Genomic DNA, 21,517 nt, shown 5'->3' on the forward strand with positions numbered 1-21,517 from the left:
AGTAATAATTGAAATATCTGCCTTCATACAGGGTTTTGAACATATTTACCCATGTCTTAGAAGAACAATATCCTATTTCCGTGAGTAATCGTCCTGCACTTCCTTCTTTACCTAATGCACCTTCTTTAAGTCCAATTAAGAGAAAAGGTAAAGTTAAAGATGAACCTGTTACAAGTAGTTCTGTTAAAGGATCTCCCAGTAAAGGAATAGGTATGTATGTTTTTGATACATTTCCACATTGAATTAGCATTATAGTCAAACAATGTTCTTTAAAATTTTTGTGAATATCTCTGATTTTTTCAATGTTCTTGACTTTTCCTTTTTCAATTTTATTAAAAGTGTGCATTTGAAATGTTGAGGGGCTTGTTAAAAGTATTGTTTTTATAATATTTAAAATATGAATACCATTTGCTGACTAATATATCATAGCATGTTTGAGATTCAAATATAATTTCCTAAAGAATTTCATCATTAGAAAAAATTTCACTTTCACTTCATTTTAAAAGTTTGTACAGTCATATTCTGTGCAATGGGTTGTAAATTACTCTAGGCTACTGTATTATATTAGGTTGGAGTACTTAATGAATGACAAACGAAATGTGGACTATGTCTGAAACTGGCCTATATTTATGTCACATAGGAGAGAAACTTCTGAGATATGTGAGCTGTATTGTTATAAAAGGTATGCATGGTAAATATTCCAACAACAGAAACTGAAATGTTTCATACCATGAAACCTTCTAGGGGTAAAAAAGCACACATTCAAAAGCACACACTTAAACCTGTTCTGAATAGTTCACTTACCAGCAAAAGTTGCAGTAAACTCACAGAACTTTCAGTAGATAAGGTTTCTGATTTTGTTTTATTTTGCCTGAAATGTTTTGGTCTGCCCTTTGTGTGTTAGGTTTCTAGAGTGTTAGTCATTATGATGCATCTGTTAATTGAAGTGACAGCAGCCACATTTTGTTGCAGTGATAACAACAGTACCTGCAGCAGAACTGAAAATTGCGCAGGCTTTTTGTCAGCAAGTAACATACTTTAAAATAAAATATGAATCTCCTAGAAAGAGTAATGCTCTCTGTATAGGTATTCTCAAATTTATGCTTTCATTATATCTATCAAAATGAGAAAGTGGAATACCTTTTCATGAATTAGCAGATTTTTCTTTTTATTGGTTATTTTCCTTAAGAATCTTTCATTTTTTATCATAATTTTGGAGTAATGTTGATAATTTGGAGACTTTTAAATCTACAAAATTGTATAAAAGCTTCAATATAAATTACCAGGTTTACTAGTTGATTAATCTCAAAATATTGAATAGTAAGTCAGATTTATGGAAATCTAAAAATGATAGGTAAGTTAACTTTTAGGTTTTGTAACAAATCTTTCTGTAATATGGTGCCATAGTCACCTCTACCAGAAACAGAAATCTTATATGTTGATTTCATAGAATTTATCAAACAAGTCTTTTAAAGCTGCATGTGATTCTTCTGAAAGTGCACTTTTCAGATCCTTTAGGCTAAGGGGTATTTGGTGCGTTAAAACTTGCTGGCCTAACACATCCCAAACATGCTCAGTTGGATTCCCGTCTGGAGAATAATATTTCCAATTCATTCAATTGATGCGAGAGATGCTGAATGCAGACATGCATTATCATCCATGTCATCATTTGGAAGATGAAATGAGTTGGACGGGAACCATTATTCCCCCTAGCAGATTTCTCTGTAGAAGAAAACATTTGCTTGGCCTTTAGAGTAGCCAGTCTTTAGGATGTTATTTCTGTGGTTTCTGAGCAGCAAGTAACAATACTACTTAGCCATACATCTGACAAATATGCATTATTTTTCTCGCATAAATTCCAACATTGTAAAGGCCTTTGTACAGTACTAGAATGATTGATTCAAGTTCTGTTACAAACTGAAGTTCAAAAACCATTCTTTCAGTCTCTTCATGGTTTCTTTGAGCTCACAGTGGCATAAAATGGCCTTTGGATGCAATTTTTGCTCGTATCTGTCTTGATCAGGCTGCCTTTTAACTGATTCACTGTTTAAAAAGCAGTTGCAAGTTCTTAATAATGACATTTTGAGAAATATTCAGATCTTGGTCCTCCATCCATGTTTGTCCTTTTACTAGGCTGCCAATTAAGTACCACTTTTGTCATTCACTTTAGTGATGCCTTTGATTCACAACTAATTGATTCACAACTAATTAGCAGTGATCATAAAAAGCATGTTAACATCAAACAATGCTACACACCTGAATTCTAGTATGCTTCTAGTATGCATCCATTACGCAGCATATGTTGCCTAATTTGCTTAACTCATACGTGAGAAAGCCCAGTTTGAGATTGAGTTACAAATAATTTGCATAAATAATTGAAACATATTTCCTCAAATTATCCTTTAATTTTAATGATTCATGTAAATTATATTCTTTAACTGCAGCTATCATTTGCATTTATGTGAAGATCCTTCTCTGTTGATCAAATTATGGATATATCATGGTTATATAGCCCTATTAAGCTTTGCAGAAATTAAATGGTCCATTCCAAGTAACTTGTAAGGCAATGCAGAACGGTGATTGACATTATCTCATAAAGCATTGAGTCATAAATTGATGGGCTGGCTGCATGGGCGTTTTCATGGTTTTCCCCATGTGTAACATGTATAGAAGCCAGTTTCCTTTAGAAAGTCCTCCACAAAGGCATCCTTCTCCTTTGGCAGATAGCCCTCGAGGCTTTGCCATAATCACACACATAAATTGACTCAATAAAGTTATTGATCTACCAAACTTTATATATTATTCACTTATATATCGATCAAATTCAAGCTATTTCAGTGCAGGGTTCCATATTACTGTGCTCCTTGCTTTTTGTGTATTTTTTATTTTTAGTTAATGGGTATGAAAATGTGAAAGTGAAGACTATTTTCAGTGTTGTATAGAGATAGATTTAAACATTTATGTAATAAAAATTTTTTTATTCTTTTTATATCGTATTTTATGGACTATGACCTTAATTTTTAAGCAAATTTTTTTTTCAAAAAATAACATTTTTACCGTTAATATTATTAGATTGCAAAACCAGACTAAAACAAAAATTCTTAGCTTGTAAAACCAGACTGACCTTTAAAATCCTTGAAAATCATTATCTGAACTTTCTTCTTCCTCTTTATTGTTGTCCTCTTCATATATAAAATGGTTTTCACTGCCATCAAGAGCTCTACTAATGCCGCAGTTCTTGAAAGATTTAACAATAGTATCTTCTCTCACTCTAGACCACAACTGTTTTATGCATTGACACACTGGTTTGATTGTAAGCCGTTTTAAAGAATTCATGTTGGGTTTCATCCATCATCCATTTGTTTGATTCCTCTCTCATTTATACTTTAAATGGTTTATTGAGACTCAAGAGGTTGCAATTGTGAAGTAAGTCCTCCCAGAATAACAGCAAGCTCTCTATTTTCCCTGTCTCAATTTCTCTTTCACAGAATTTTCAAATGACTACTAAGTGACTACTAGTATAAGATGCACCTCAATTTTAGAGGTAATTTTTTGGAGAAAATTATCGAGAAAAGTGTGTTGTGCACATTACCAGAAAATTATCGAGAAAAGTGTGTTGTGCACATTACCAGAAAATTATGGAGAAAAGTGTGTTGTGCCCATTACCTTAGTCTAAAGAATTCAATCCAAACCACTACAAAAATAGGAATGTACTCAAACCCAATTCATGCAATGCTTGATTAGTGTTAATTTTTTAGTTTGTGTTTAGCATCTCCATTCAGTCATTCTAATGGTAGAACAATGAACACCTGCCATAGTCATGTCTAGCTTCCATGCCACCAATCCCAGGTTGGGCTTAGGTTCGAATCCCGGAGAAGGCATAGTGTCTCAGTGGCATGGAGGCACTTAAAATACTGTTGAGATGAAAATCCTTCTAAGAGGCTGGGGAAAGGGGAAGAGGCATAAGAGACTCTGGGATCACCTCCTAGAGTATTCTTCAAAACTTGGATATCACTAGGGAAAATGCTTCGGCCTATAAGGTACACTGCTCAAAAAAAAAATGGGACAGTGCTATATCTCCCATTCTACTGGGCCGATTGACAAAATTCAAACTGCGTTTTTCATGTCTCGAAAGCGAGACTTAGGATATATATTAGATTTATATATAGCACTATTCTAACATAGGTATTTTGACACAAAATCGGACTTTTTCTGAAATAACATACCAATTTTTTTACATATTTCGATTCTACGACTCAAATTATGCCAGAATACCAAGTTTTGTAAAAATCGTACGAATAGTTTTTAAAATATTAGCTCCCAAAATTTTAGCTTCTCAATGTTAATTGAATTTGGCAAATATTTATTAATATCTCTTTTTTTATTAAACTTTTTGATTTTTTCTCTCACATTTCGAAATTTTGGTTCATTCCAAATAAAATTTACCCATTTTTTGTGTTTTATTTTTTAAATTTCTATTTTTAAATAATTTCTATAGATTTTTCGAAAAAAATTTTGAATTATAACCTATAAAATTTTTACCATCATCTTAAACTAAGTGTATTTTTAAGCATATCTGCAAAAAATTAGACATTTTTATTCAAAATTTTCTAAGATATACACGAATTTACATAATTTCGCGTTTTGAAATTTGGCACCTTTTTTTTGAGCGATAATAACGCCAAATGTGGTCTATGGAATTTTGTTACACTGAATTGCCACAGCTATTTTTAACCTTAAACTTCAAGTAAAATTTTACGGAGAATTAATTATATGACATTTTTTCCCTCAATGATGTGTAATAAATATTTATTAATACTATATGAAAGGCTATTTTTTTAAATTATAGATGATATTATTCAAATTTTTAACTATTTTTTTTAAATTTCCCTCGTATCTTTTTTTTTTTTTTAAATATTTAAGAGTAAGTTTTTGTAAGAGTAAATTTTTACCTTCGGCATTTTATCATCTGCTACTTTATTTCGTTTAAATCAAATTGTCTAAAACTGAGAATTTTTGTTTGATATTTATTTGAATTTTATGACATTAACTGCATAATTTATTTCTAAACAAACTGTTGTTTTTGAAGCGGCTGATACTATTATCCATATTTTTAAATTCTACTAGAACTGACGGTAAGAATTGAAATGGAAATAAGTAATATGGTGTGTAATCTTGATTAATATAAAATTAAAAATATTTGCATAGAAAAATTTTTATAGAAAAATTTTTATAGTATATTTTTATAGAAACATAATATTTAGAATAATCATTTTTTATAAAAGTCAAATTATGATATAAACATACAACCCTCTAGAGACTGAATTAATGGAAGTTCAATGGTTATGTAAAAATGATCTGCAGCTACTTAATGGCTGGATAAGTCAGCAGATTCTGTGGACAAGTAAGAATAATTATATAAACGACACGAACATTCTGGATTCAATAAACAACGAGGATACGATGTTTACTAAATGAATTTAAGAAGTTTTAAAACATAAAAAATCAACTCATTTTTTTCCTAAAATGTATTTTTGTGCGTAGCGTATTTTCATTATATCCTTAAAATTCTAATTTAGAATGTAATTGTCAAGAACTGAATCCTAATCATCAGTAATATAATAAGTAATTATTACGGTTATTAATAAATCCTTCTTATAAAGTAATTGCAAATATTTCAAAAAACTTTCTGTCTGAATGCAAAAATTTTTCTATGCAAATATTTTTAATTTTATATTAATCAAGATTGCACACCATATTACTTATTTCCACTTCAATTCTTACCGTCAGTTCTAGTAGAATTTACAAATCAATTATATTTAATTAAGGATTGGATTGGATTATTTAATTATGGCAAAGCACATGAGGGCTATCTGCCTAAAGGGAGGGATGCCTTCGTGGAGGACTTTCTAAGGGAAACTGGCTCGTATACACGTTACACATGGGGGAAAACCGCCCATGCGGCCAGCCCGTTCGCGGGATTCGAACCTTGGACTGAACTACCAGAGTTCAGCGTCTTTACCGCTCGACCGTTGATGGGCTATTTAATTAAGGAATGACCATCTAAGTTAAGAAACAGCGTACCGTAACAACATTTCAATTATTGGCGCCGTATCTTTCATGTTACTCCCGATTGGCTAGCTACATGATTTTTAATGAGTATTCGGATTTTACTAGTAACTTCACCTGGAAATCGCACTTAAACTAGGTTAGTTGGTTATTTAAGAAAGAACGTGGGAGCTATTTGATTAAGATGCTTTCATAGAGAATCTTTGTAAAGAGAACCTAAAATACTACGAAAACCAACCATGCAGCCTGGGTTAGACTGAGCAGCAAACAATTAGTATTTAACAATCTTTTTTTTTTTTTTTTCAAATGCTAGGCATCTGATGAGGCTTCAATTAAATCTCCAATTTAATATTTTATTTGTAAATATTTAAAATATTGTTGTATTCTTAGACACAAAAATCAGAATTTAAGTTTTGTTAACTCATTAGTAAACTACCAAGCCGTAGTGCAAATGAATATTCAATTTCATTGGCAATAATTGTATTCACTTAATATTCTTGGAAGATGAGCTAAAGAAGGAATGTTCTCGGAAGATTAAAGAAGTGTTTAAATCCAGTGATATTAGGTTTGTCTTACAAGCTCAGGATCAAAACTATTCTGCAATTGCCCGAGTAGTTGACTTGTAAATGGCTGTGAATTAAGCAGATGACTTTTAATCTTACGTTATTCAGTCAGAAAATGTATTCCAAATGTTTTGTATTGCATGACAATGCATCTTTTCATTATTCGATAACCAATCAGAGAACCGCTTGTGTTCCAAAAATAAGTATGTGTACTCCATCGTCCTGCATGTTCTTCAAATTTGTCTTCTTGTGATTTTTTTTCTTTCCCAAAAACTAAAGTTGCCTCTCAAAGGAAAGTTTTTTGACATTGAAGAGACAAAATTAATATGACATCTACTTTTAGAGGCATGTCAAAAACAGATCTCTACAAACCTTCTCTTCCATTACATGTTGTGCAGTCAGACAAAAAGTTACATCAGCGTAAATTCTATAATCTATTTTTATTACACTCTGATTACTTTATTAAGATATAGTGAATATATACTAAATCTTTTACTTCAGCTTAAGTAATTCGGAATTGTTGTCGGAACTAGGACTTAGAAGATAGTCAAATTAAATATTTCGATAACCCAGTAAATTCAAGTTCGAAATTTCAATATTTTATTTTCGGAGGGAGGGGAAATGTTTTCAGTTTTGGTCCATTATACTAAGTATATTTGCTTCGATTTTTTATTTTTCTATAAAAGCGAAAATTTTACGCATGGTACACATACAACGCATAGCTTCAAATTAAAATTTAATAATATACAGAGTGGTTATAATTAAAGTTCCACATTGAAACGGTCATAAAAGGAAAACTACTGCATCAAATGTTATCAAACTTGGAAATCGTGTAAAGGAGGTCATGGGAATTTATTTTCCGCGAAAAATGTCGAGTGCGCCATCCCTGTAAGTGAGAATTTCGTCCGTGAAAACCACGAATTAGCGATTAGAAAATGTGAGATCGCAAATCACTCTCACAAGTGCGTACAATCTGGAAATCGTTTTCTTACAGATCGCTAATTTGTAATTTTTTAAGCCTGAATTCGGCACTAAAACATGAAGATACTGATTCAAAACGCTTTTAATCGATTTGGGCCAAAGAAATCTCTCATGTTATCTATCTAGTTCCATTGCATTCTCCTACTGCATTCGATTGCATAACAGTCATTTCACACCATTTACTGTTGAATGACAGCTAGTTTTATAACTGAACCATTTTTTTCTGAAGGGCAGTCGACAGCTGGACTACTGCGATTTCAGCTCACTTAGAGCCAATATTAAAATGTTTCGTGATACATGAACTGCAGTAACGTGGCATTTTAGATACTACGATTTTTATGCAGGGCTGGGCACCACCTCAAGAGTGTCGCATAGTTACTTAGGCAACATTTCACGAATGAACGTCTTATAGGCCAACACTTCCCCTCTTCCCACCAGACCTCAACCTCTGTGACTTTTGTCTATGAGGTTATCTCAAAGCACTGTTTATGGTGATAATCTAATCAATTTGGCAGAAATGAAAAATGTGATACACTGATAACATTCCTCCTGATATGCTATGTGTAACGTGTATACGAGTCAGTTTCCCTTAAAAAGTCCTCCACGAAGGCATCCCTCCTTTAAGGCAGATAGCCCTCGAGTGCTTTGACGTAATCTGATAAACCAAACCAAAACCAAACCTGATATGCTAAGAGCTGCTGTTGAGAATGCAGTAACATGATTTAACTTGCTTTCGGAAAATGCTGGACGCTACATTGAACATGCTTTGTAACACGTTTCGGAAAATATTAACCACATTTTTAACAGATGTTTTCGTGTCTTATTTCATTTAACAATATTGTATACAGCGCCCTTTTTCCCCTGATGGTGTGTTTTTGAACTCTTTTTTTTTCGCGGAAAATAAATTCCCATGACCTCCTTTACACGATTCCCAAGTTTGATAACATTTGGTCCAGTAGTTTTCCTTTTATGACCATTTCAAATTGAAACTTTAATTATAACCACCATGTAAATTAAACTTTAAAAGTTTGACAGTTTGGTTCAAGTCCCATCTTTAAAAATATATATATAAATATAATCTTTTATATTAATCCTCTTAGAAAGAATGTTTTAAGAAGCTAATTTTTCTCTCACGTTATTGACTGTATAAAAAAAAACATGATCTTTAGTATGATTTAGATTGTTTCAGCCGATATAAGAATCGGGTTACTCTGTGGTACAGAATAAACCCTGCTGGACTGTTTTATTTCTTTGTCATTTAGCAAAAATCTTTTAATTAAAATATTTATCCTTTGGACTTCGCTTTAAACTTTATTTATAGCTAAAATGATTAGAAAATGAAAAGCTGTCTTTAGCTGAAATGCAATTCATATAATTGATATTTTAAAAAATTGACAAGAATGCAAAATGTATGGAAGTCTAGCAGTCGAAAAATCTTAATTTTCTTGTGTGAGCACTGAAAATAACTGTAGAAGGAAAGAAGAAAATTAGGGAGAAAAGTAAGCAAAAATTTGCAGGGAAATTTGGCTGTCAGACGTACCAAGATGTTCGAAAAGTTGGACGCTTTCGAATATACTTTCAGGATACTTCAAAGAATTTAGGTGTTCAAAGAGAAAACACTTGGACGTGTACACCAGCAAATACCATCAATTGAGCTTGTGTTAACAGAAAAGACAAAACGATTTCATTGCAGATTAAAGTGAAGAGCGACTGGTTTTAAACTATATGGTTGTGTAATTTACGTTATAGAACATCATATCGTATCATAAATGGTGAATCCCATGATTTCCTCAGTCAAATTATTTGAAGATTCAGGAGTTTATTCAGTGATGTATGTGGATGTCACTTAAAGATGTTTTTTTTTTTCCTTCCTGATGAAACAGCGGCCGAGCGGTAAAGTCGCTGAACACTGGTAGTTCGGTCCGAGGTTCGAATCCCGCGAACGGGCTGGCTGTATGGGCGTTTTCGTGGTTTTCCCCATGTGTAACGTGTATGCGAGCCAGTTTCCCTTAGAAAGTCCTCCAGGAAGGCATCCCTCCCCTTAGGCAGAACTTTCTAAGGGAAACCAGCTGTCATACGCAGTACACATGAGAAAATCCACGAAAACGCCCATGCAACCAGCCCGTTTACTGGGGTTCGAACCCCGGAGTGAACTACCAGTGTTCAGCAACTTTACCACTCGGCCGTTTGTGGGCCTTTATGAAATGGAAGGCAATAACTTTATTTAAAATGATTGTCAGAAATACCAAAATATTTTGAAAAGTTGGATACTTTTCAATATACTTTCAGAATGCTTAAAGAAAAAGAGAAGAAAAATAAATTTTTTCGTAAAATTTAGTATTCATATTTTTTTTAATTTAAAACTTTTCAATCTTATGATATTTGATTCTTGCGATTTCAAAAATAAAATATTTGACTAAAATATGAATAACATTTTAAGAAACCAAATGTAGGATAAAATTATGTGAAGCAATGGACACAATGATAAAGCTGTTTAAAGCAGTGTATGCAAGTCATCCTAAGTTAAAATATCGGTTATACATCTCTCTTATTTATATATATTTTTTCTGAACGGAACATTGAAAGGTGTGTAAAACTGTGCTTTACTGTATTTTCTCTTTTAATATAGTATGCAGTTTTCAAACGCATCGTAGTCTGGGTTACAAAGTATTCTTCCGAAAGAAAAGCAGTTCAAATAAATAAAATCAAATTCTGGAAAATTGATATTAATAAATATATTTAAAATGTTCAGTTCGAAGGAATAAATAGAAAATTTTAAAACAATTATCTGAAGAGACAATGCAACACAAACAATTAAAATAAACGTATAAAAATTTTAAAATGACCTAAAATAATAACTATGACGAAAAATATATATAAAGAAAACTATTTGGAAAAAAAATAAATAAATAAACGCTGCACCTTTATTTATGCAGTTCGAATATGTAAATAGGAATTTTTAAAACAGTTATTCAAAAAAAAAAAAAAAAGAAAGAAAGAAAGAAAGAAAGAAAGAAAAACATGCAACTTAAGCAATTAAAATGAAATTCGAAAAACCAAAAATTACTTAAAATAATAAGTTATAATTAAAAATATAATATAAAGAATATTATTTGGAAAAAAGGAACGATGGTGACTTTTTTTCCTCTCACGGGAAAGGACAACTAGGTTGCCATATATTAAGAAGTTCGCCAAGTAAAGTATTCTTGGCACAAACTGACAAAAAAGTGCCAACATAAATTTGTTAATTTCTCCGTAAATTTCGCTCCAAATTTTACAAAATTTCATATTTAGGCGTAATTTGAGTCGTAGAATCGAAATATGTAAAAAAATTGGTATGTTATTTCAGAAAAAGTCCGATTTTGTGTCAAAATACCTATGTTAGAATAGTGCTATAAATAAATCTAATATATGTCCTAAGTCGCGCTTTCGAGACATGAAGAACGCAATTTGAATTTTGTCAATCGGCCCAGTAGATCGGGAATATAGGACTGTCCCCCCCCCCTTTTTTTTTTTTTTTTTTGAGCAGTGTACCTAAGGTTTAAGCCAAAGACAAGGTGCAACCTTGCACTTTTGGCCACTATAAAATTCATGGATTTTATATCAGACAAGTGAGCTATGTTACAATAACAACAACAGATTTAAAAAAATGAAGGATGCAAACCTGACCCAATTTGAATTAGAGAAAACCTGCAGCAGAGTGGTATATTGTAGCCCATTTTATAAGTGGTACGGATAATTCAATGCCCCTCCAAATGTAAGTTAATTATTTAATTAATTAACTTGCATATAGGGTAGGGTATAATAATAATAGGTGCCTTAATGTGAACAAGATGAAATATAAAATATTATGTTCAAGTTTAATATTTTTGTTAATAAAATGATTACTAATCATTAAGTTTTCACTAGTCGATTATAGCTGTTACAAGATGTGATTGGTAAATTAATTTATTAAACTTTAGTTTGCAATAATTAATAAATGGTGAGTGGTAGTAATAAAGGCTTGGGAAAAGGGTGAATGCTCTAAAAAGTTAGTACATATGTATGTATATTACAGTAGAATGAAAGTTTTAATTTTTGGAAATTTAGATTGCCTATATATGGAAAGCTCCATTTTATCAAGCAAATTTAATGTGCAAAATTGCTGAAAAATTAGATTTCTAAAAATTTCACTTTACACCAGTTTCTTCAAAATTGGTATTTAAATATTCTACATCTCAATATTAATTATCAATTTTATCAAATTTAAGTTATTATTTATAAGCTTACGTAGCTATATAAACCACCTGGGTGCTAGGGTCCAGGTGGCAGGCACCAATCATATTCTTCTTGGCACTGAACACTGGCACCCAGCCATCGTGTAAACCAGTATCCAGCAAAGTTGTTCTTACTGTTTTTCATGTGGTGTCTTGAGTGACATTGTTTTTTATGTTGTTTTTAATCTGCTGGTGGAAAAAACTGTACTTTGTTAAATTGTGGAATCATCAGGTATTTTTTGGAAGCAGGCAAGATGAAAAATAAGCAATCGCCTTTGCTGGGAATCAAACCACGGATCACTGGAATACTGGCCCAGTGTGCAGAACCTTTACACAACAAAGGCACCCTAAGAAGGAAGGGAGAAATACCTTATAAAATAAAAAAGTGCTTTATGTTAATTTTTTATGTCCAATTAAAGCCAGTTGTTAGCTCAAGTTCAGTGATATATAGTCACATGGGGTTCACTTTCGCTACCCAGAAATATGCAAAACTTTGCACATGTTATTTTGGAGGAAAATTTCAAGGGGGTGCTGTAAATAACTAATTTCAAGGATGATTGGAGTCATTTAGTACAGCAAAGCTTTTGAATGTGGATGGGGAAACATGTCAGTGAGAAGTCATTTGATGGATTGTCGGAAATGGCATGATTGGAAGAATGGAAGTTAGAGAGATACTTGCACAGGTCTGTAAAGATACAAAAGTAGCCAAAAGCATCATGTGAAAAGTCTGGAAATGTTCTTAACACTGGTGATAAATGCAGGCAATCAGGTAGAAGTTAAAAAAGCATGATAACAATCTCTCAGGACCATTATTTGTCATCTGTTGCTGAAAGAAACAGGCAATTGCCATCAGCCACCTCAATACCACTGCTGTAACAGTGGATGACAGTAAAGTCATTGAATGCTGGTAGTTTAATCCTGACAAATGAGCTGGTTTCTTGGATGTTTTCACTGTTTTGTCCATGTGTAACTTGGCTATAGGCCAGTTTTCCGTAAAAGTTGTACATGGATCATCCCTTCCTTTGGTGGATATCACTGTGTCCATTGCTGTAATAAAAAAAGCTGCTGCTTTATGCCTTAATTAATCTTAATTAAGGTTTAATGTGTTCAAGTATCTTAGTGTATTCAAGCTCTCAAGTACATAACTAATGTATCCATGTAAACTAATCATGATCCAATGTATTAATCTATTTACTTGACAGATCATACCTTCTGTTGCATTGCAAGTATTTGATGTATTTAAGAATTGTTATTATTAATAGTAGTAGTATTTCATGGTAGCCGGTGTCAATGCATTCTGATAGCAAATACTTATATATTCATGCAAGCTGATGCATTCATGTAACATCATCCAGGTCCCTATTTGTTCATGTGACTTCACAGAGAAGCAAATGCATTTCCAAGGCAGGCCTCCTGGGACTCGAGGGAGTTTAAGGTAGTGGAGGGTGCGGGACATATCCCTACTTATCTTTGTTAGACACCAAGTGTCTTCATACTCCATCACCTGTTTGTGTAATTATACTCATTCAGAGCCAACTCTTTCTTTTTACTATGTTGTAAATCAAGTATTTATAACTTCACACACTCTCAAAATGCTTTACAGTTGGACAAATTATCATTTTCTGCAAGTCAAATAGAGATCTAGCAAACTCCCCATTTATTCCAACTAGGCAGCCTAGTGCCTGCCATTGACAAAGTTGTGGAGGGAGCTACTGCAAGCAGAACAAGTCACATAATCAAAAAGAACTCTGTCATAATCCATAATCAGTTTGGTGTTAAATCACAAATATCTATGATGCATGCAACAGAAAGGACTAGTTACCCGAAATCAAAATAGCAGTTTTCATAACTTCCTTGTAGAAGTGTATGGACTTAAAAACTGCCTTTGATTCAACATGATGATTGTGGACCTTTGAACAGTGGAAAATATTGGCTGTCTAGCAAGTATGTTTCATTTTATGACCATCTATGTCTGCGAAAGATAAAACGTTATTATAAGCAACAATGAGATAACAGAAAGGGAATAAGTAAGAGCCTGCACACAGGGTTAATACTTCAGTGCCAGTCTGTGGAACATTATGTACAGTCAGGTTATTTCATAGTGTATGTGAAGCTTGTCACATTGACTAGTGGCATTGTTTTTATTGTCATTGGGAGGACAAGAGTATTATGCAAAATGATAGCAAAGAAACTGTATTAATAGTCAACAGCCTCTGTTATCAGTGAAACTCTGAATTTCAAATGTGAAATCAAGAATAATAATGGATATGAAGCAACCCAAAAGATTACTCATTATCCCACAACAAAGCTCAACAACATGCATATTAAAATTGTCTTAAGCAAAATTCCTTGGTTTTATCCTGTACACGAAATCTGAGCATGTCTTGTATGATACTGTTATAACAAAAGTAGTGATTTACTGTGGCATGGTGGCTTGGGTAAGCATCCTGACACTCTGAAAGGAAAGACTGCAGGCCACCATTCAGTTTCTGGTCCTCTTTAACATTACAAAGGGTTGTCAGGCTACATCAACAGTAGCAATGTTTTTCTTCACTGTATTTCAATTTTATATTAGCTAAAGTTACAAAGTTACAAAGATGCAAGGTTTGCATTTTGAACTGCAGGCAGCATTTCGAAGTGCAACTCACTAATGAGAAAACTGTGAACGGCATGCTTCCGATGCACAGCATTTAGCTATAAATTTCAACTTTGAGATGATAAAAGAGTCTTAGACTATTCCAAGGTAAGTAACTAATCTAGTAACTTAATATAAACATTTAAAATCTAAAGACCAAGGTGGGAAGTAGATGTGTGTTCTATGAAATGCCAAACATAATCTACCCCTTGATAAACCACCTCAAGCAGGATAGCCGTACTTATTCTCCAAGCTTAATTATTATCATTAAGTCTGCAATAGTGCATGCATTGAAATAAAAATAGAAAACATTACAATTCAATCTGACAGCCAAGCAATACAGGCAATTTCCAGTTTCAAAGATCAGTCTTTAATTGTGCAAAAAATGAACAATCTACTTCAATCCTCCTAGAATTGTTAGTCAACATCTGCTGCATACATGCATCATGAGACTGGCCAAACACACCACTGACCAGAGAAGCATCATTTAGCTCCAGTGTTGTGCATATCAACATAATGTGGCCAGAATCGCATTTTAAGCATCTGTTAACAGCACAGTACTGCAATATGGCAGCAATAATGGAATCAAATATATTAAAAATATAGGATACATATGCTGTACCCCTCTAATAGTCAAAAAGGGATCTTCTGCTTTCTATATTTTGCTTAACCTTTATGTGACAGGACTCAGTCCCTTATCTGCATACCTTTTCACAAGAAACATATCATCCAACAAGAGTGTGTATATAGAGAAAGAGGTGAACATCATCATTACATATTCAACTATTCCCTGATATCTAATATACCCTGCAAAAACCAAATCTCATCTGGCAGTATATTAGATATATGTGCTGAAAATACCATTCCTTACTGCAAAACCAAAAAACTATGTTAAAACTTACAATCATGGCTCATTAAGAGTTGTATCAAATGTAATGTGTGGCAAAATTTTGCATATCACTTATAGGACAAGATGCACTGCCCAAGATACACTTTGCCAAATAAATAAAAAGCAGTGACGTGTCAGCAAATGGCTTAAACTGAAACATGAAAGCAGTAAGCAATCAAAGCCCAGGAAAAATACTGAAAGGCAAAACCAAAACAGCTCCCATGGCACAGGTAGAGTTGTGCATAGAAATGCTGCAGTGTGGCCAAATGAGATGAGGACCCACAATGCACTAATTATATATCAGATGATGTTCCATATAATGATACATTTTTTATAGCATCATTAGGTTATGAACTTTTAAATATGTTATTGTCAACAATTTTTTTAGTGTGTACTTTTATTTTCATGTGTTTTAAAGTATTCTCAAAATGCCATTTGACTTGCATAGGCAAGTGTTTACCACCTTAATGTAATGCAGTGACATGATAGGATGTCATTTCCATAACTAATAGTACAGCCCAAGTGTCTTGCGCACTTATACCTATCATCAACACTACATATCTTCATATAGTACAGCAGTATGATAGGACTTAAATCTGTATTGCTAAAGAAGTGTAAAATTCCTGTGTTCTATCTTGCTTTTAATAATATTTTGAAAATCAAAAGATTGTTTTAATTTGTAATCTTCATGAATACTTCCAAAGGGATTTAATCCTTTATATCAGTATATGGGACACCCAATCTCTCAGTGAAAATGGGCTACCAACTTATGTAACAATAATTAAGTGGTATTCATGTAATGAGGAAGAATACATGATAAAATTTAAACAAGAACCCAGTTTGGCTGTCATGTACTCACCATTAATGTGAAAATTTTAAGTGTTATGGGAATAAAATTCTGTTCATGTTTTATTGCTTCAGATCAACAAATATTATATAATGTGAGAAAATTTCATAGGAAATACCGCATTGTTATGAAATGCTTGAAAAGGATGTTAAACTTAATACAAAAAAGTTGTTTCATTTATGGAGGATTTATACTTTTTTGTGTTAATGCAAATACTTTTCACATGTGTTTTTATGTGCCTGCAGCCAAAATTTATTTTTATCCTGTCAATGACATTAACAAAAATGGGCATTGAAGTAATTAACTGGAAAACTACAAAAATTCTTCAGAAAAGGCCACACCTAAAGTTAAGGTGAAAGAAAGAATTCAAACAGTTCAGTTGCAAGAAAGTAGGATTAGCATGAGTGGGTTTTTGTCTTTTCACTGTACTTTTGAAGAAAGTATCCATCTTTCTTCAAATGCTTCTGACACAGATGACATTGAATTGATTCCTGAGAGTGGAAAATAGAGAAAGAATGCAATAATAATAATAATAAAAGAGAAAAAGAAAGAAAGCAGACAGTAATAGTAAATTCTCCATATAATCAAATGAGAAGGAAGTTAAAAGAGATTGCTGAGGCTTGTGATGGAGCTGGAGTTTCAGTTAAGTCATCAGTGCTGTTTTAATGAATATGGAGGATTTTTACTAAAAAAGATACATCAAACATTATCCTGCACTGCAAGACTAGGCAAGAAGGAGCAAAAACTTGTAGTGCCTTGTGATAAAAATTAAGAAGAGCCATTATTAATGATATATGGTGCTTGTTTTGGTGGTCAGAAAGAGAAAACCTGAAACTCAATATGCAGCCACCTCCTCATAATGAGTTCTAGGTAGTTTTTATTTAAAAAATAGAAACTAGCTAAGAGCTGTGTAGCATATTTCATAATTTATGGATGCAATTACTGAGGCTGGAAATTAAATAAATATGAAATTAAGTGCCAAAATGGTAGCCAAAAGAGTTTATTAGCATTGAAAAAATGCAACTTTTCCTCACATAGGCCACTAAATTAGAAGAAAAAAAAACGTCTTTTTGTCCTGTAATCCAAATGTGTATAAGCATGCATATAATATAGAGGGAGAGGGAATTCACAAATATATAAAGAAAACTAAAACTCATAAAAGATACCAAATTTTTAATATACATAAACCTGAGGAAAGATAAGATAGTTTATATCGAATTTAGCTTTTTAGGAAAGCAGAAAATGTATGTAAGAATATGAATTTCCGTTCTACAGATAATAAAGCACACAAAGAAAATAAATAAATAAAAACTCATATCAATAGCTACTTTGTTTTTTTGCTCTTATTAATAAGTTAAATCTGTGTGTGTTTGTGTGTGTTTTTAAGTTTTGTTCATTTTTAGTAAAAAGAAAAGCATATAATTAAAGTAGCTGTGATTTTGCATAATTTTCATCAGTATTTATGAACTTACTCCCTATGTCTTGTAGTATCTTTATTCCATATTGATATAACTATTGTTTTTAAATTTGAAAGTTCTAATGCTATCTTTATATCCTTCATGTTATCAAAGATCTTGAGAGCAAACATGCTGTTTAATAATCAAGTGAGATGTTGGTTTGTTTAGGCAAGATCAGGGTTTATCCTGCATTGCATGGATTAAAACATAGCAACCAAGGTCTAATAATTTTGCCAGATATTTAAAGCACTATGTTTAGTGTAATCATAATGAAAAATAATGTCATGATAAGTGCTGACCAATTAGCTGCCAATACCTTTCATATTTCTATCTGTTGGAATTTAGCATTTAAAATTTTGTTACCTTTTGGTAGATTGTTGTTCATATGTTTCATCATATATTTAATAAACATTTTTCAAGATGCGTTGCTCCATTTAATATTGATGCAGAGATTCTGACTTAGCACGTTGTCCGTGAATGTTTGGCATTGAAATATGAAATTCATTTCTCATGACCAGTGCCCAAGCCGTAAAATTGCTGAACACTGGTAGTTTGGTGCGAGGTTCAAATCCCACAACTACTTGGGTGTTTTCATGGTTTTCCCCATGTTTAATTTGTATATGAGCCAGTTTCCCTTAAAAAGTCCTCCACAAAGGCATCCTCCCTTGGACAGATAACCCTTGAGTGTTCTGCCATAATCAAATAAACCAAATCATTTCTCATGTTCCATTACAGTTCATTCCAGGAATTGTAATAGAAAATAAAAAAACGCTCAGGTGCTCATCCTGTATTCCGTTGTTGCTGGACTCAAATTTGACTTAGCAGCTATAAATTGAAGTTCATAATGAACTCGCATTAATGCTATCATCTTACAATTGTTGATATGTATACTAGTGACTTTTCTGATTTTTGTGGTTTTGGATGCTGTTTATTTTGTATGCCGTACTCCAGATCTGCATTAAAAACCACTGATGCATGTCCAGAACATAAATGATGCATAGACCATGCCTTCATTCTGGAATTTCTGAAACGAGCAATGGTATGGTTATGTCAACTTCATTCTTTTCATATGCTTGAGAATGTTCAGCAAGCTATCACGGCAGTATTACCTGTATCAAGCATTGCCACATAAGGCACAGTAACCAGTGTCTGATGTGGTGTTTATTGTTTGCCATTTTTAACCATAAACTGCATTAGTTATTCCAACAAATTTAGTGTCTTTATGTGGGCCATTCTGAATTTTGTTGGTAAAATGTTCCAATCATTCACTACAATTTGATCAGAATTTTCACCTAGAAAACAAGCATAACTTCTGTACATATCCAATAGAATATCAGAAATAAAACTAAACATAATTTCATACTTCCTTTAAAGTGTTAATAATATTTTTTATTTTTAGACAAGTCCGATACTGAAAAAGAACGAGCTAGTAAAATAAGCGGAACTTTAGGACAGTTTCATACTTTTCCTTTGTACATGAAATTATATGAAATTCTAAGAGGAGCTTATGGTAGTTACAAGGTAAGTCATCTATCATATGTTAATACCATTTTATTGTATGTTTTATAAACTGTCCTTTTTTCTATCATGATGAAAATTAAATCTTCAATTAAATTTTCAAAACTATCAGTTGCCTTTATTTTTATTCAAGATTCTAAATTATTTATTGTAAAACTCTGCAGTGCATCAAAAGGCTAGCTCAATTATACATTGTTGTACTGACAGACAATATCTGAGATTAGATTGTCAGGTGTAGTCACAATAGTAAACGATTTCCATTTGCAATGTGAACTGCATTTGTTTCACTGATGGACTCGGTAGAGAAAAAAAGAGCATAAGACTCAAAACCCCAAATTTGCTGGAGAAAGGAACACTTTCTAATTGGTTTCTTGTAGAAGTATGATACCTGACTAATTAAAACTCGACTACCCAGAAAGCTTCGAAAAATGCTAGATAAGTGAAAATTCTGGATAGTTGAGTGTATAAAAGTGAAATTCATGTAGAAAAGTCAAATGAATGGAAGAAGAAATCTCTGGTCTGAAACTGTGTTATTTCTTATCCACTTTAATATCAAAAGCCTGCCTTGAATAGTAAAATAAAAAAAAGGGGTACTTCAGACATAAAAGCCAAAGTATTTTCATAAGCCATAAACATATGGAAGTAAACCATGTCATCCGATTATGGAATTCTACAAAAGTTTCTCGAAATCCCACCTAACTCATGCCAATCATTCAGATGATAGTTTTAAGAACACATCACTTTTTATGTTGTTAGATCATCCAGAGTATAGCTTATAAAAACCTGAAATAGCTTGTTATAATTTTTTACATTGCATCACCATTGTTTATGCATTTTCAAGTAGTCGCTAATTGTACCCATTAATGATCATTTTTCTTCATGCTAGATTACCCTAATTTTGTAAATACTCTACTGCATGCTGTTCTGTTTAGGGAAGGTCCTAAATTTTTATCGTTTAACAGTGGTTATCTTGCATCCTTCTTCATTAAAGCTAAGCAGCTAATCTAAAATTATTTACGTTGAAGTAAAACCTAGGCTATGGCCTCTGAAAGAGGAAGCCAATACATGCTATTAATGTTAAGCTAAAAGAAGCAGCAACTCCTTCTCCCCTATTTGGGATTACAAGTCTCTGAATCAGACGCACGTTTCTAATGTTTCTATTGACCTTCTAGCTCTTATACCTTAAAACTGTAAGATGCCTTAACCGAACCTCTTGACTAAGTTATCACATAGAAGTTAATACTGAGAAAAATTTAAATTATCGTAAAATGCTAATTTAGAATAAAAAATATGTTTAAACTTTTTTATTTTTAACATAGCTTTTTTTTTTTTTTTTTTATTGAGAAAGAAGTATGGACTTTAACTTTAGCTTCACCTACTTTTATTTCTAAATCCCACCTACTAACCAGCTTGCTCTACACTGTGAGGATCTTGTTTTGAAAATTTAAAAGTTTGATGGTGCATATTTTTTAAACTTTAAGTGCTAAAAATTGGTATATTTTTATTTTTCTAATTGCTTTTTTATATCATTAGGAATCATGTCTTTCAAATTGTGATGCATTATTTCATTATAATTTGTATTAAATTTCTTTTATATAATGTAACTTATGTCAGGATGTCATGAAGATTTCTAAATATACATGCAGTATAACAATAAAATGAAAATAGCATTTACAGATGTTAAACAATTTCAATGGCATATTCAAACTTGATTTTATGATATTTTATTTGTTTAAGTTTCATAAATATGTAACAAAGTTTAAGAATGACATCAAGTTACTAAAATGTCATTGCTTGAGTTCTCATTAATTTTCAATATCCTTTCTGCTTGTTACAAGAGTGGTGATTAGCATTCATTAAAAAGGTTATTGTTCTTTATTAGTATATCACAGCTGTAAAACTCTACTACAAAGATATAAAAGCAAAGTAAATGAAGAATGTTTCTATGAAATTTACATGAATTTGTTTTAAAATGGTGTTATCTTGCATCCTATGTTAAGATTGCACTAGATCATTTATTTTTGATATATTGTAGTTAAAAGCAGGAAATATGGTATAAAGTGATTTTATGAGGTATATTAAGTCTTATTTATAAAAGATGGCAATTTTATAATCCAGTGATTTATGAACTGTCTGTATCTTTCTAACATCTCATTGCCAAGATGTAGAGACTGCATGCTCTGCCCATTTGCTTAGCGCTTAGCTCGTTTTTTAAGAGACCCACAATGATAATTTTGTGATGTCATGTGTAACTGTTATTTGCAATAAATGCTTAACCATTATTTATCGAAAGGTTTTGTTT

The 21,517-nt window shown here is 32.3% G+C and overlaps 1 protein-coding gene across 3 annotated transcripts in view; it reads left to right on the top strand.

Annotated features, from left to right (window-relative positions):
- htt (huntingtin) overlaps positions 1–21,517 on the top strand; it is a 595,026-nt gene that overhangs the window by 222,662 nt on the left and 350,847 nt on the right. For all 3 annotated transcript variants that reach the window (XM_085807902.1, XM_085807903.1, XM_085807904.1), the window contains exons 20-21: positions 32–210; positions 19,097–19,218. In XM_085807902.1, the coding sequence (XP_085664028.1) occupies positions 32–210; positions 19,097–19,218 (301 nt within the window). The remainder of the gene's footprint in view (positions 1–31; positions 211–19,096; positions 19,219–21,517) is intronic.

The sequence above is a fragment of the Stegodyphus dumicola genome, chromosome X1, assembly GCF_044657685.1.
Source record: "Stegodyphus dumicola isolate Sdum_Otavi_A_Nest chromosome X1, ASM4465768v1".
Classification (NCBI taxonomy): Eukaryota; Metazoa; Arthropoda; class Arachnida; order Araneae; family Eresidae; genus Stegodyphus; species Stegodyphus dumicola.